Genomic DNA, 14,508 nt, shown 5'->3' on the forward strand with positions numbered 1-14,508 from the left:
AATAGAGTGATCACTGATCATTCAGTTCTATATAACTGCGATTTGTTGCTGTCAGAACTTTATCGACGAAAAATATCGCCACATAATAATTAATAGATCCGATCACTTACCGTTCACATTGCACAGTTACCACTTATTTCAGTATTTCAACACTTTTGGTGGAAAACTTTCATATGTTTCATACTTTCGACGCAGGTCTGTGTTTGGGTTTACTAGCAATTGTAATTCCGCTCTTAAGCACCCACCTACACACACGGAAATAATGTATAGATTAATGGTAGAAATGATTTTTTTCTTAAATCTATACAAAAGTTTAGATATCTCAACAAAAATTTATTTTTTATTAAAAAAATATTTTCTCAATGTCAATAAATATTGCGATACATATTTATCAACGAGCGCCAAAATACATCATTTAATACAGCCTTTTCTCTTCACACGAAAGAACAACAACAATTACATGGCTACACTCGAACGGCGACTATAGAGAATGCAACCACTACTTATGCAAACAACGTTGTCGTTTGTGTCTTACATGCTTCCACTGACTCGCCAGTAGAAGTGATGCGTGTGTAGTAGTTGACTTCTATATAGTTGCCGTTCCAATGTAACAAGTCACGTTGTTTGCATAAGTAGTGGTCGCATCCTCTATAGTCGCCGTTCGAGTGTAGCCATTTAATTGTTGTTGTTCTTTCTTGTGAAGAGAAAAGGCTGTATTGAATGATGTATTTTGGCGCTCGTTGATAAATATGTATCGCAATATTTATTGACATTGAAAAAAAATTTTTTTAATAAAAAATAATTTTTAATTTTTTATTGAGATATCTAAACTTTTGTATAGATTTAAGAAAAAAAATTATTTCTACCAATTATCTATACATTATTTCCGTGTGTGTATACTTATGCAAACAACGTTGTCAAATATATATGTTTTAATTTCTTATTAACCAACTGCAATGAGCTAGACTTTTACTTTATTGGTCGCCACTTAGACTACTGATCTTACATAATTCAGACTTGACAAAGTCAACGTTTTTAGAAATTGGTTTGATTTATTGAGTTCTTTCAACTTTTGTAATGATATTTTGCAGTAAATTTGTTTTACATTCGATTGCTATAAAAACTGGTATTTGGGGGTTCTTGGCACGAGAAAAAACTTATTTAGCATTTATTTTACGGTAGAATTCGGTACATGTCCAGTTGTTTGCCAAGTTGCTCACCAGAATGGAACTCACCGTCCGCCAAAATCCCGGCCAGCTTTAACGGTAAAGTGTTGTCATTCATTCAATAACCCCTACAGCATCCGTTTCACCGTGAGCGGCGATAAAGCGTACTTCAGGTTCCAGCCATACATTGAATTTTTCCGCTACGCGCTGACGAACGATACGCGCCAGAATAACGATATCCTGTCCACTGGCAGCTCCAGCGTTAATCAGCACCAGCGCCTGCTGTTTATGCACCGCAGCTCCACCAAGGCGGAATCCTTTCAGTGAACAGCAATCGATCAGCCAGCCAGCGGCCAGCTTCACATCACCACATTCCTGTAGGTATTGTGGCATATCGGGATACTGTATGCTCAGTTCCGTGGCGACAGTAGCACTTACCAGCGGATTTTTGAAGAAACTGCCCGCATTACCGTTGATTTTAGGATCGGGCAGTTTGCTATGGCGCATTCGACAAACGGCATCAAACACCTGTCGCGGTGTGACCGTCTGTGGGTCAAGATTGCGCAAATCACCGTAGCTCAGTACTGGCTGCCAGTTTTTCTTCAGACTTAATCCCACTGCAATAATGGCATAGCCATCACGGTAGTGATTTTTAAACACGCTGTTGCGATAGCCAAACTGACACTCAGCTACGTTTAAACGTTGGCCCGTGCCATCAGGGAGATAGACGATATCTACATACTCACATACCTGTTCCAGCTCAACGCCGTAGGCACCGATGTTTTGAATCGGCGCTGAGCCAGCACAGCCCGGGATTAACGCCAGGTTCTCCAGGCCAGCGATTCCCCTATTCAGAGTGGTTTCCACCAGTTGATGCCAGTTCTCACCGGCACCGACGTGCAATGACCATGCGTTTGCTCTCTCAGTAATACTGATGCCTTTAATACGATTTATCAGCACATGTCCATCAAAGTCCTGCAGAAATAATACGTTACTCCCTTCGCCCAACAGCAGTACCGGCTCATTTTGCTGAGCACTTTGCTGCCAGCACTGGCAAAGTACTTCTACGCTATCTACCATGCTAATTCTGTTGGCATAAGCCGCAATACCGAAGGAATTCCAGGGTTTCAATGAATATTTCTGGCGGGACATGATACGGTCTTTACGGATTAAAAAGTGTCCGATGCGCCAGAAAGGAGTTGAGGATTTTCCGCCCAAAGCAGCAAAGAGAGATTTGGTTATGCTTAATTAATTAACCTGAATGAGATACAGGATAGAAGTCTTGACATTCAAATAGTTGAGTGCTACATCTTTCGTGAACATATTGTGATAGTCTAATTAACGAGCAGATCAGATGAGTTATCATGGAAAATCTTACCGATTTTTGTGAAAAATGTTGAGCATGAGCTTTTGTTGAATGATGGAAGCAGACAACAAAGGCGGTCATACGATTTTCACTGGCGTAATTGATGACGCTTCAAAGAGAAAGAAAAGAGAAAGAAAAGAGAAAGATAGAGCGCAAGAAACTGGTTTTTTTATATCGACCTTTGCCTGAGTCAAATTAACGCACACATACAACAAGTAACATGCACAGCATTTTCACTATGAAAAGCGACAGTTTGCTTTGAAAATGAATTTCGCTTTGGCAAAGGAACAAGAACGAGAATAGAAAAAAAAATCAATAAAATCGACCATTCTCATATACTTTGTGTGTATAGATTAAATTCGTGGTCAATTTTAATTATGAATTCAATAACATAGTTCATGGTTTCACTTTTTTTATCTAGTGCAGTTGTTGCTATTTTGCTCGGCAATATGTTCAGACTTTGACTCATTTATTTTTACGATTTTCCATTAAGTTTCGGACAATTTCTCTTTTAGCTTATTTCTTGATGCCACAAAAATCGAATTTGAACGAAAAATCTTATTTTTACCGCCAAAACTATAAGTTACCGCTGTTGTTGTTGTTGTTGTTGTTGCTGCTCTAAATACTCTTTTTTGCTTTTAAAATATGTCTTTTTCTTTTGTTTGTTTCACTTAAAATGGTTCGCATAAGGAACGAAACAATCTGTATTGTGCTTCTTGTTGTGTGACTCTCTGTTAATGAACTAACTCGTACGAACATGAATTTTGTGCTTGTATCCATACATTCGATGATACAGATTATTTCTGAAACGTCATATCATATGCAATAGACAAATACATCCCAACCAATCGAATACACTTTCTTGAACAAAATTCAATTTTTTATTATTGATAAGCTCAGAGCTACTGCCATCTGTTGCCCGTTGCCGTAAACTATTTATCATTGATAAACTTGAATTTAACGGGAATTTTTGTGTGTTCTACATTTTTCAACTTTATGCATTTAAACACGATTTTTTGGAATGAAAATTTTCATTTTTAATTTATTATGATTCGTTTGTAAATTGAAACTTAATGGTACGTACGAGATGTAAATTTACAAATTGGATGAAATGTTACGTATATTTTCTCATCAAAGTCTATTTGGCGTATAAAACGAGGAATGAATGCACTGAGTAAAATGTGAATTGTATCAAAATTCTTAATATCTAATTCAAAACAAAAGGGAGTAGTTTTTTATGGAATGCTGTTTAAACATTGTCATCGATTGGGTTTGATCGGTTATTGTTGTAAATAATAACTTCATGTTCTGCTTCGTCTTGAGTGTTTTCGTTCGATTCTTGGTCATTTTGTTGAATATGCTTTGGCGGAATGTAACTCATCCAAGCACCAAAGAAGAAAATAGTGGAACAAAGTTTGGCCGTAAGAGCGAGATATAACATGTATCTGGAATTAAAAAAATTAAATCAACAGAGATTGAGTACATGCTATTTTTTTAACTTGTTTGCTAAATATATATTGATGATAGTTGTATGATAATAATAAACCTGCTCAAGCTACTGTTATCGTACACAAGACATGCACCGGCCTCATTGCATGACTCTTGCCATAAAATACACGAATCATCGATCAACGAACCGAAAATCATCGGAGCTGGAATGGTTCCCAAAACACGAACCACAATCCATTGAATTCCCAACGCAAATGAACGCTGTTCGCTGTGGACGCATCTAGATTTTTTTAATGAGAAAAAAATAGAAAATGAATTTATCAAGCAAAAGTTCTCCTGCTCCGATTCGACTGGTCAAAATTTCAATTTACTTTTATATAAACCGGAGACGGTTTCTTAGAGGAGTATATCTAAGAAGAAGAGCTCTGAGGAGCAAAATATTAATAGCTCAGAACACTCCTCCTCGCATGTATTGCCCTGAGAAACAGTCTCTGATACAAACATCCAAAAAGTTCACCTTAATGTACCGGATAGCGCTGGCATTGTGCTGAGAAATGTGAAAAACATGACGAAAAAGCACAAACTCACAAAATACCACAGATTGTTACACTTTGTATTGCACATGGTATTAATTGCATCATAGCCACGGTCTTGTGTTTTATTCGGTACCGAAATGCACTCACAATCGAGATAAACTTTGGAATTGTCCATATTCAGTTCTTTGAAACATCCTGCATGGCAAGGTGAGTAATACATAATTCCATCGACACCACAAACTGGATCATAATGAGATCGACTGCATTTGCACATGCTATTACATTCACTTTCCAGATGAAATTGTTTGGCAAAATGTTGTGGTGGTCGAATTGTATTTGTTTCATACGTTTCCACTTGAGTTCGATACGGTCCAGTTATTCCGGCAAAATGCATATTTGGGCACGAAATAAAAAAACAAACGGTAAAACATGTTGCAATCGCCGTTGATATTAGACACATTTTAATGATTCCCGAACAAGCCAAATTGAACTTTTTCACCAAGTAGCCGCCAAAAAATGTGCCACCACCGCCAGCCGGTACGGTAATCAGTCCCATAACTAAAGCAGCCGAAATGGCTGTCACACTGAATTGATTTTCAATTTGCTTCGGCAAAAATGCCGCGAATCCTGCAATTATCAACCCTTCGCTGGCTCCGGCTAAATTTAAGAAGAAAAGCGTTGGATTTTGTAATAGAGCGAATATGGCTTTGTGCATTTCACGTAGTTTTGAATATTGTTTTGGGGTGCTGCCATTGTGCGCTTCTGAAAATTACATCAAATTAACACAGATTGAGAACCTGCTATTTTTAAACTTGTTTGCTAAATATTTGATGATAACAAACCTGAAACTTTAACTTGTTGCAACTTCTCCGAACCTATGTGCAAAAGGGAAAAAGGATGAGAGAGAGAGAGAAATGTGACGAATGAAACAAGGGATAATGTATTGTTAGCTTTTTGGGAGCATGAGCGATTGTTATGGTAATAATCAAAACTGTTGTCACGGTATTTTCGGTTTTGTGACGTTACCTGGCAACGAAGATGGATAAGCGAGAATCGGTATACTTAAAAGTAAACAAATTAATGCAATAAACACGAATCCAATCCACCAAGCACCTATCCAGACCTTACTATTGGGTGTCAATCCGAATCTGTCAGTAGAAGGTATGAAAATGTAATAAAATATTTATTCAATGTTCAACTCATGAATCATTTTCCGCCAAAACTGTTTGTGCCATACGAAGATTTGTGTACGGTGTGTGTGTGTGTGCTAGAGAGAAGGAGTATGGGAAAATAATTTCCTATCCGTTGAACAGATGGTAAAGAAGGGTGGCCAAGAGAACATTGTTAAAAGGATTATGTTTGCATGACTTAAAAGTTGCATCCATTGCAAAATGCACATTATTAATCCGCTCTGTTGATCACGATATCACAACATTTGGCTTTTTAACTACTCTCGAAAATCGTTTGTCACAATCTTTTTTTGTTCGCCATCCGAATATACACCTGAAACCGGATTCCGTTTCACATTCTATTTCTCGGTTAAAGCAACAGCATCATACATATCGTTACGTTGATACAACATAACAGTGAACTTGCACACAACTCAATGTTTTTAATATAATGAATTGATGATGTCTCTGAATAAGCTTCGCGGATATGCTATTTGTTGCCATGGCTCAAGCGAAAAGTGCTTATCGTTTGTTTTTACTGTGCACTTTGTGTTTCTCCATAGTGGTGTGAGCAGCTCTAGATCATCAACAAACAAACAACTTGTAAATTGTCGTTTATTTCGAGAACAGCAGAAGAAAGCAAAAGAAAGTACGAAAAAGCAAGCGCGAACATTATGAAAAATCCGTCATCATATTTTTTGAGCAGTGAAAATATTTTTTTGATATTACAATTTACCCGCTGAACATCGGAAGAAAGTCGATTCACACACAGTGACATTCGGCGGTGGGTTATGCGAGGCAAGCGGAGAAGAGAAATGAAAATTTGTACGAAGAAAAAAAAACAGCACACCAGAGACGGAGTGAGAGAAAATTGGCTTTCCTCACCGTGTCAACAATATTTATAAAGCCAATTACATCGCAGCATTTCCGACGCAAATGACTAACATCATTTTTTTTCGCTACCACTGTTATCGTTGATATTGCTGCTGTTTCTGCTCCAAAAAGGTGGTGATGCTGTTTCTGCTCCGAAAAAGTGGCGAAGGTATGCATTTCGGAAACGATTTAATAATAATCATGTCACAGCCGCGCCACCGAATATACTACTACCGTCAAGTGAAAATGTCGTGAACATTACATAAATGTTTCCCCGCAGTGAAATAAATTCCGAACCATTTTTCTTATTATTGTTTTGGAATGCGTTTAGCAACACCCAATCTAAGCTCAGTGACGTTCATTTAATATGGTATAAAATTCAATTTTGTCGGTCGACACATCATAACCATGTAATTGCACGGAATGACTTAGAAGACGAATTTTTGTTGATGTTTCGTTTCTTCTTTGTAAAAAAAGAATAACCACAAAAACGCATTGCTGTTGCTTCTTTCAGTATTTACGAAGGGGGAGAGAGACCGAAGCCAATAAAATGTGCTGCTTATCAGATTTTTGTCATTTAGCCTATCGCATTCATAAGTTAGCAACGACACCGTTCTAAATAATAAAAAAAATATATATACACTACGGTTCTAATCATATAGTCCTCTCTCTCTTCTCTCTCTCTATGCATGTACAATGTACATGTAGAATACTCTTAATGCTACTTTATTTATCTCCGGAAGGTGGATAAACTGGAGCTTAGGTAGAAATAAATAAAAATGATTTTCTTACGTCAAAGGATCCACTGTCAAGAAATCGGTGTATATTTGCAATAGTTGTCCGCCAACAACATAACCCACAGCAGGACCAATTATTGTCATAGTGTAATAAATACCTGAAAATAAATATATTTCAAATATAGTAGATCCGTTATGATTTATAAATCGGATGTTTGGGCTTCAGCTTCACCATACTACATCAACCAAATGTGCAAATAAATCATTTCGATTTTCATAGCAAGAAACGCATATTAACCCAACAGAAATGCTCCACAAATAGAATAAATTATTAGATATTTTTGCATATTTTCCAAGGAAAATGAACAATAAAAACGAGGTCGAAGAACTATGGAGCATGTTTGCTCATGTGAACGAAAGTAAATGTGCGTTTTCCACGGAAATTCATTCGGTACTTCTCTTTCTCGCCCACTTAACCAATTAAACACAATTGCTTTGTAAACATTATATGATTTATTTCCGCTTATAGCTCGAACCCTCCGACGCGCACAAAACGCAATATAAATTATGTGGAAGGAAAAAGAAGGACGGATGTGCGCGTATTTTTTCTAGTGAAAGGAAAGAAATTGCACATTGTCTTTGTCGTTTTGTAAATATAATAAAGATAATAATTGCTGATCGGGTCTATTGTTTGCGATGTAGCGATATACACGAAATTTTAAGGCTTTCCATAAGTAAACAAATAAATTCAATTTGAAATCGATTTCGCATAGAAATGTGCCTACGCATTAATGAGACGAATGGGGTAAAAAATATGTAGAACGACAATGCTGAATTTGTAACTGTTTCTGTTCGCCACAAAGACAAAAAAGAGCAATAAATGTGAGGAGCAGAGTTGAAAAAAGGAAAATTTAAAAAAATGGCTTCTAGGAGCACTCCTCGTCACACATTTTGCTCTGCGAAACAGTTTATGGTTTGCTACTCACCCAAATACACTGATGACATTTTCTTTGAGACATTTTCATCGATAAAGGTAACGCCAAGTGTAAAAAGTGGCGCTGAAAAAAAAAACCGAATAAAAATAATTTTTTTTGGTCAAAAGAATCACCAACAACGTCAATATTGTAAAATAAATACCTGCGCCAGCACCGTGCAAAAGTTGAGCCAAGAAAAAAAACCAAACATTCCATGACAGATCATCGTTGGCGTTTATCAATTTATCTGTGCACGTCTATAGAACAGCAATTTTTTTAAAAATTCTTTCATGTAAATAAATATATTTAGTGTATCGAAAGGTTAATGGTCACATAGTAGCGAGCGAAATTTGAGTCGAAATTAAATACCCAATTTCACGTTGAATTGGTTGTTTGATTCCTTGTGAATTCGTATAAATGGAAAGAAATGCGCACCCGTTTCTATGGCTCAATTTGCTTTCGTTTCAGGAAGAAATTGAATTGTGTCGCATCAAATTTAATATCATCGCTCTTCTTCTCCACCCACCAAAAAAAAAAAAAATGCTGGAAAATTCAGTGCTAAATCATAAGTATTTCATTTAATGAAATTTGATGGCAACACAGCCAAACAGGATGAAGTGTATTCAATCAACACCGAAATGATGATAAAAAGAAATCGGGTGAAATGTTTATTTTTTTAAATCAACGCCTCATATTGTTTTCTTTTGTTGAACGTTCGGGCAAGAGTTTTTGGAAGAGATTGATAAAAGTGTGGGTAGAATGCATTTTACAATGTTGCTTGGAGAACGAACGAACAAAAAAAGTATCCGGCGTCATGAGTCACAAACAATGCACGTTTAACCGTAAATCGACTATGTGCTTAATAAATTCTATTCACTCATATTGTGGCCCCGTCAATTTCAATTTCTTCACCCTGACACATGTATTGTATGTGCTTGTGCTGAGCATGAAGGGAAAGCGTATTTGTCGCCAATTTTTTTTTCGTTATTATTATTGAATTCAAGGTAATCGATTTTTTCTCGCTTTGGCAGAAAAACTATCACTGCATCTTCAAGTGCTCTCCTACCCATCATTGAACAGCACTCAGTTTGAAAGACTTTTATCCAAAGTGTTGTTATTTTAAACTCAATCTTTTGTCACTTTGAACTTCGATATGCCATCCTTGTTCACGTCAGTCAATAAATAGAAATATTCAAAAGAAATCATAGTCGATACTGGGTTTTTGTTCGCTCAGCAGTTTGATGTTGGTTTTTTTTGTTCTTTCCTTGTTATTTTTCTACTGACTCGTGATAACTCACAACATATCAACGTTGGGGATCTCTATGAAGAAAAGCAAATAAACTCACCGTATTTACATTGGCTTCGGTGAGACAAACGTTAGTTTCGACACTTGTTGCTCTATATGAACCGACCAAAAAATGTGGTAATGAAAAGACCATTGAACCCAGTCCCATCATTATCATACCTATAAACAATAAATATTATTTTCAATTCATTCGGAATTGGAGTATTATTGTACTAATCGTTATTTATTATTATCATTCAATTGATGCCAACTCCAATTCATACCCAATCCAATCCATTTTGGTTTTGATGCATTTTTTCTGCCGCCAAAATATGTAACCGGAACCAAACAAACGAACGATGCTATGTCATAGCCACTTGCAACTAAACCTGTTTGTGACGAACGTAGACCATAACGTTTCTCGATGGTCGTGATTACAACATTGATGCATCCGTTAACGAGTAACCCTATAAAAAAAAGAATAACAATGGAAAATGACCTTTTCTGGTGAGCAAAAAAAAATTTTTTTTCTGTTCCTCCGTTAAACTCTGTCTTATCGCGCAAATTTCATTGAACAATCTAAAACATGAAATTACAAAACAAAGCAATGTGAATAGAGTATGCTTGATATGAATCGCATAACTAACCACACATCCAAGGCAAATGACATGATTGACATTCACAGATATCGAGGGATAAATTATGTTGCCAGTGGTTTTTTTTTCTTTGTTTGATAACATTAGACAATATGTACTGTAGCACGAAAATAGTAAACAAACTGATTCATTTCACCCACCCCCTCCATTCTGTGTCATGTTTATAATTTGACGTCTCAATTCCATACTCGAAAATGCATCTATTTTTCATCTTATTTTCAGTAAGTTGGGATTTTTATCAGTAGTAGTTTAACTTTTTCCTTTTCTGTCTTGTTCCGAGTCCTTTGCACCGACAGCACTGCCAAATGCTAGATTCTATCGCATGCATTAAATAACATAGCCAACGGCAAAACGACCGTTTAAACGATATTTTGTTAAACAAATCCATGTGACTCATGCGATATGCTTTGTTGGGGTTTGAGTTTCGTGATTCGTAATTGTATTTTGCTATATGTTTGTCTGAAGATAGCATAAATAATTCTGTGATAATTGTACCATTCATCTCCTTGTGCACTTGATTATGAAACAAGTATCAAATGACCGTTTGTCATAAAATTGTCGAAATCGAGTGGGTTTGGCATTTCGAAATGAGAATGAGGGTGGGAAGTACGCTCTTCAGCAGCGTACAATTGCATATTTGCATAAGTGCATCGAATGAATTGAACACCAAAAATCGATGATTTATTATTGTATATATATGTGTGTGTTGATAATACCATTGTATACAATGTCGATAAATGGTCTTTATCAATGTTTCCGTTCATGGAGTACAATGGCCACAAAAGAAAAGGTCACACATACTCACGTCAAGCCATACACCTTGAACTTGAAATTGCTTTTTACCGTAATGACAATTTCTAATTTATTCTATATTTGAGTTTTCAATTTCCGACGGTGGACACTTTTCATCGCTTTTCTTTTCATTTTTCATTCCGAAAACACCTTATATATGTAGTTTTTCAATTAAAGTCCATCCGGTGCACGGTGTTCGAAAGGTGTGCTTTCTCTGTAGGTTATCGGAATGGCAATGTGTCAAATGCACATTATTTATGATTGCAACAGTGACCGCTATTCCTTTTTTTTCTCATTTTGGTGTGTTATGTGTGGAACGCCAATAGAAGCAACCATTTTTCATGTTTGAAAGTAGATTGCATGTGTTGCGTGAATTTTCATTTCAAATCCAATAAATCTATATTATTTGTATTGAATAATGTAAAAAAAATGTAACTTTAATGGAACTATTAGATTTTTCACGCATCACTTGGCAAGCCTTCATGCATGAATGTTTTACATAGAAATGTACTTTGACAAATTTTTTTTCTCGTCATTCTATTACTTTTGAAACAAAAACCGATTCTTTTGAAAATAAATGCATTTGAATGGAGACAGGATCATAATTAATCTGTTCAGCGATTGCGTGAGCACAACTATTTATTTCATATTTTTCATCAAGATGACGATAGTAGTTTTTTTTTTTAGATGAAAGCAAATTGACGGGCTTGTCTCGAATGAATAATCAGATCTTTTGTTTGGCCGGATCTTCATTCGGAATTTTTCAATGCTTTTGAGAATATTATTCTGACGTGACTGGGCACATCATTAGTAGTTAACATGAATTTTAATTCTGAGATCACACATAAACAACTTTTTTGAACATAAATACCTGACTTAATTTTTCTCACTCTCGATGTATGAAATCGAAATTGAGACGGCAAAAGTAAAGAACCGTTGAAATGTTTTCTTTAGTCACATATTATAATAAAAACGTCTTTTGGAAATTTACAAATTATTGGAGACTGTTTCTCAGAGCAATTCATGTGAGGTGGAGCCAGAGGACCACAATATTATCAATTTTAATTATTTTTTTTTACTTTTAATATGTTGCTCTTCAGTGCTCTCTCTTGGTTCCTCAGAGAGCTCCTGCTTACATATATTGCTCTGGGAAGCAGTCTCCGCAAATCATGAAATATTTTTAATAACAAACCCTGCAGTGCACCCGCCCAGCACATCCAAAACAGCGCCCATTTCGCCGAGAGTAAATGTTGTAGGCATTTTGGTTGATAACCAAACCATCCGAATGTTTTTCGATCACTTTTTATTGAATCACTAACCGTTGGGCTGCTTATTAAATTCTCATCGGTTTGATCACAATCGGAAAAGGTGCCACCATTTGATTTGTCACCATTAGACAATGATGGACTGTTTGCTCCCTCTAAATCACCTGAAGACATATTTTCGATGTTTTAAAATTGAATTTGAAAAAAAAAATCACTTTCGCCCGAAATAATTTATATATATAGAAAAGATACAGAAATTTCCACTATTTCCAAAACAATTTACTTTAACATTATTACGAAAAAACTGTTTGCAACCAAACGGCAATTGAATTTTAAAAAATATCGAGGTGCAACCGTTTGCTTGAGATTCAAATCACAAACTGAGTGGATTTGTTCCGGAGCGTTTCAATTGAAGCTCGTCGTTTTTCAAAAAAAGAAGAAACTAAAAACGGTTTCCCATCCAATTCCCTATTCCTTGGGATAATAAGAACACGTTCAGTGAAGAACGAGCGCGTAACTAAATCGAAAGACCGAATATTTTATTTTGCGCATGCCTTTGAATTAATAAAACGTAAACAGTAAAACGGTACAGAGAGCAAGAGAAAGAGGCATATACACGTAATATGCGTGCGGTGCATTCATTCAACGGCGACAATGAATGTCTCCACATTTTGGTGTGAGAGAATCGGCTACATATACAGGAAGAAATGGTAATATTTTGAATTTTGACCCATTAGGTCGATCTATTATTTCAATTGCCGGTTAAAACTCATCTTAATGCGACCAAATGAAGATGGATTTATTTTGGAGCGTGTCGAACGAGAGTTAAAAAAACACACATGCATTGATGAGGAACAGACACCGGGACTTTAATTGAATAACGCCAATGACATTGTGGCGGTTTGATGTTAATGACGACAAATGTCAATGGATTTGTAGCGAAAGCACTCTTAAAAAAACAATTGCTGGCCCAGAGAATTGTTTGTGATTCATAGATGTGCGACCAAAGCCCATTCGTAAATCGAATGAATTATTGAATAAATGTGTAGGCTGTGAAGCAGTTCATTTAACCGAAAATCACGTATCAAACATATTATTCATCAATTTATGGATGATGATTGTGTTTAAGTGCAGTAAGTTAAGCACACACAAGTTATGTGTCAAAGCGAAAGAACGTTATTGTCATTAATTGAGATTTGTTGCCCTCACACATCAATACTTTTAGCTATAGACACCACACACACAAATTTCCATGCCATATTTACGAATGGAACAAAATGTGCCGTTAACCACAAATGGACACTTTTGTACAATATCACATAATGAATACTTAAGTTTACTTGAGGATTTTTAAAAAAATATAAAACTGAAAAAATCTCCATTTCAATTGACTTGAACTACAGACGAAAAATACAAAAAAAGTTGTATTTCTATGCATGAAACAAATATGAAATAAAACAACCGTTTTGCAAACAACGATAATAAAATTATTTTTGTCTTTGCACATTTGACCTTTACGTCACTGTTCGTCTGTCGTTGGAAAGTTTATTTCACCTGAGCGAAAAAAACGTAAACAATTACTCAGAGAATTGCGTAATGCTTTTGATTGTGATAAATCGTACGATGATGACGTGGTGAAATAATACAACGAATACACTTTCAATGCCGTGTTAGAGCTTGTTTTGGTCTTCACAAGTGTTCTGTCTGTTTCATTATAATTCACCGAATTCTACTCACAAACAAGCCAAAAAAACATTTTAGTTTTATTTAGACAAAAAAATTCTTCGATACTGAAACGTGCGCACGTCATGCAAGTGCGTGAATTGGTTCACTCGTCGGCCGAATCCTATGTATTGGTGTCAGTACATATTTTCTACAAGTGTTGATTCGCGAACAATCGAATGAAATGCAAGGAAAAACGAATCGTACGATCGCAACTAATTAAAAACTTCTTCGGCTTTGCCCACGCAATTAGTCGTCGAAAAAGTTCCATTCGCCAAACATCGTCATTGACCCTTGGGATTTACGTATACGCAAGTACGTTTTGATGTTTATAATTTGGAATGTTATTTATATGTATTTCAACTAATTTCCATATCAAAATCAATACATCACCGAACAGGAATTATAAGTATGTTTCCATGTTTTAATTGCATGTTGATATTAAATAAACAGCATATTGAATTGGTAAACCGCATCACAATCGTTGACCATTTCTTCAATGAATCATCAATGCATAT

The 14,508-nt window shown here is 35.9% G+C and overlaps 2 protein-coding genes across 7 annotated transcripts; both read right to left on the reverse strand.

The window, feature by feature from the left end:
- Positions 1 to 898: 898 nt before the first annotated feature.
- LOC116337080 (UDP-N-acetylenolpyruvoylglucosamine reductase-like) lies at positions 899 to 3,257 on the reverse strand. 5 transcript variants are annotated; one of them, XM_031761389.1, is made up of 3 exons: positions 3,120 to 3,257; positions 2,545 to 2,641; positions 899 to 2,326 (listed from the first exon to the last, which is right to left on the reverse strand). In XM_031761389.1, exon 3 carries the CDS (start codon positions 2,316 to 2,318, stop codon positions 1,281 to 1,283), a length of 1,038 nt encoding a protein of 345 aa, XP_031617249.1. In that variant the 5' UTR covers positions 2,319 to 2,326; positions 2,545 to 2,641; positions 3,120 to 3,257; the 3' UTR covers positions 899 to 1,280. The 5 variants fall into 5 exon arrangements, with proteins under 5 accessions (XP_031617249.1, XP_031617245.1, XP_031617248.1 ...); XM_031761385.1 differs by having other exon boundaries at positions 899 to 2,423; XM_031761388.1 differs by having other exon boundaries at positions 899 to 2,447.
- Positions 3,258 to 3,577: 320 nt separating this feature from the next.
- Positions 3,578 to 14,113, reverse strand: LOC116336926 (solute carrier organic anion transporter family member 4A1). 2 transcript variants are annotated; one of them, XM_031761150.1, is made up of 12 exons: positions 14,006 to 14,113; positions 12,196 to 12,432; positions 9,840 to 10,022; positions 9,617 to 9,735; positions 8,434 to 8,527; positions 8,283 to 8,354; positions 7,352 to 7,454; positions 5,544 to 5,665; positions 5,360 to 5,392; positions 4,499 to 5,279; positions 4,079 to 4,261; positions 3,578 to 3,977 (listed from the first exon to the last, which is right to left on the reverse strand). In XM_031761150.1, the coding sequence occupies exons 1-12, from the start codon at positions 14,076 to 14,078 to the stop codon at positions 3,782 to 3,784; spliced, it is 2,196 nt and encodes a 731-aa protein (XP_031617010.1). In that variant the 5' UTR covers positions 14,079 to 14,113; the 3' UTR covers positions 3,578 to 3,781. The 2 variants fall into 2 exon arrangements, with proteins under 2 accessions (XP_031617010.1, XP_031617011.1); XM_031761151.1 differs by lacking the exon at positions 14,006 to 14,113 and having other exon boundaries at positions 12,196 to 12,732.
- Between the last annotated feature and the right edge of the window lie 395 nt (positions 14,114 to 14,508).

This window comes from Contarinia nasturtii, unplaced genomic scaffold (genome assembly GCF_009176525.2).
Source record: "Contarinia nasturtii isolate CC-2019 unplaced genomic scaffold, AAFC_CNas_1.1 Cnas_scaffold_220, whole genome shotgun sequence".
Taxonomy (NCBI): domain Eukaryota; kingdom Metazoa; phylum Arthropoda; class Insecta; order Diptera; family Cecidomyiidae; genus Contarinia; species Contarinia nasturtii.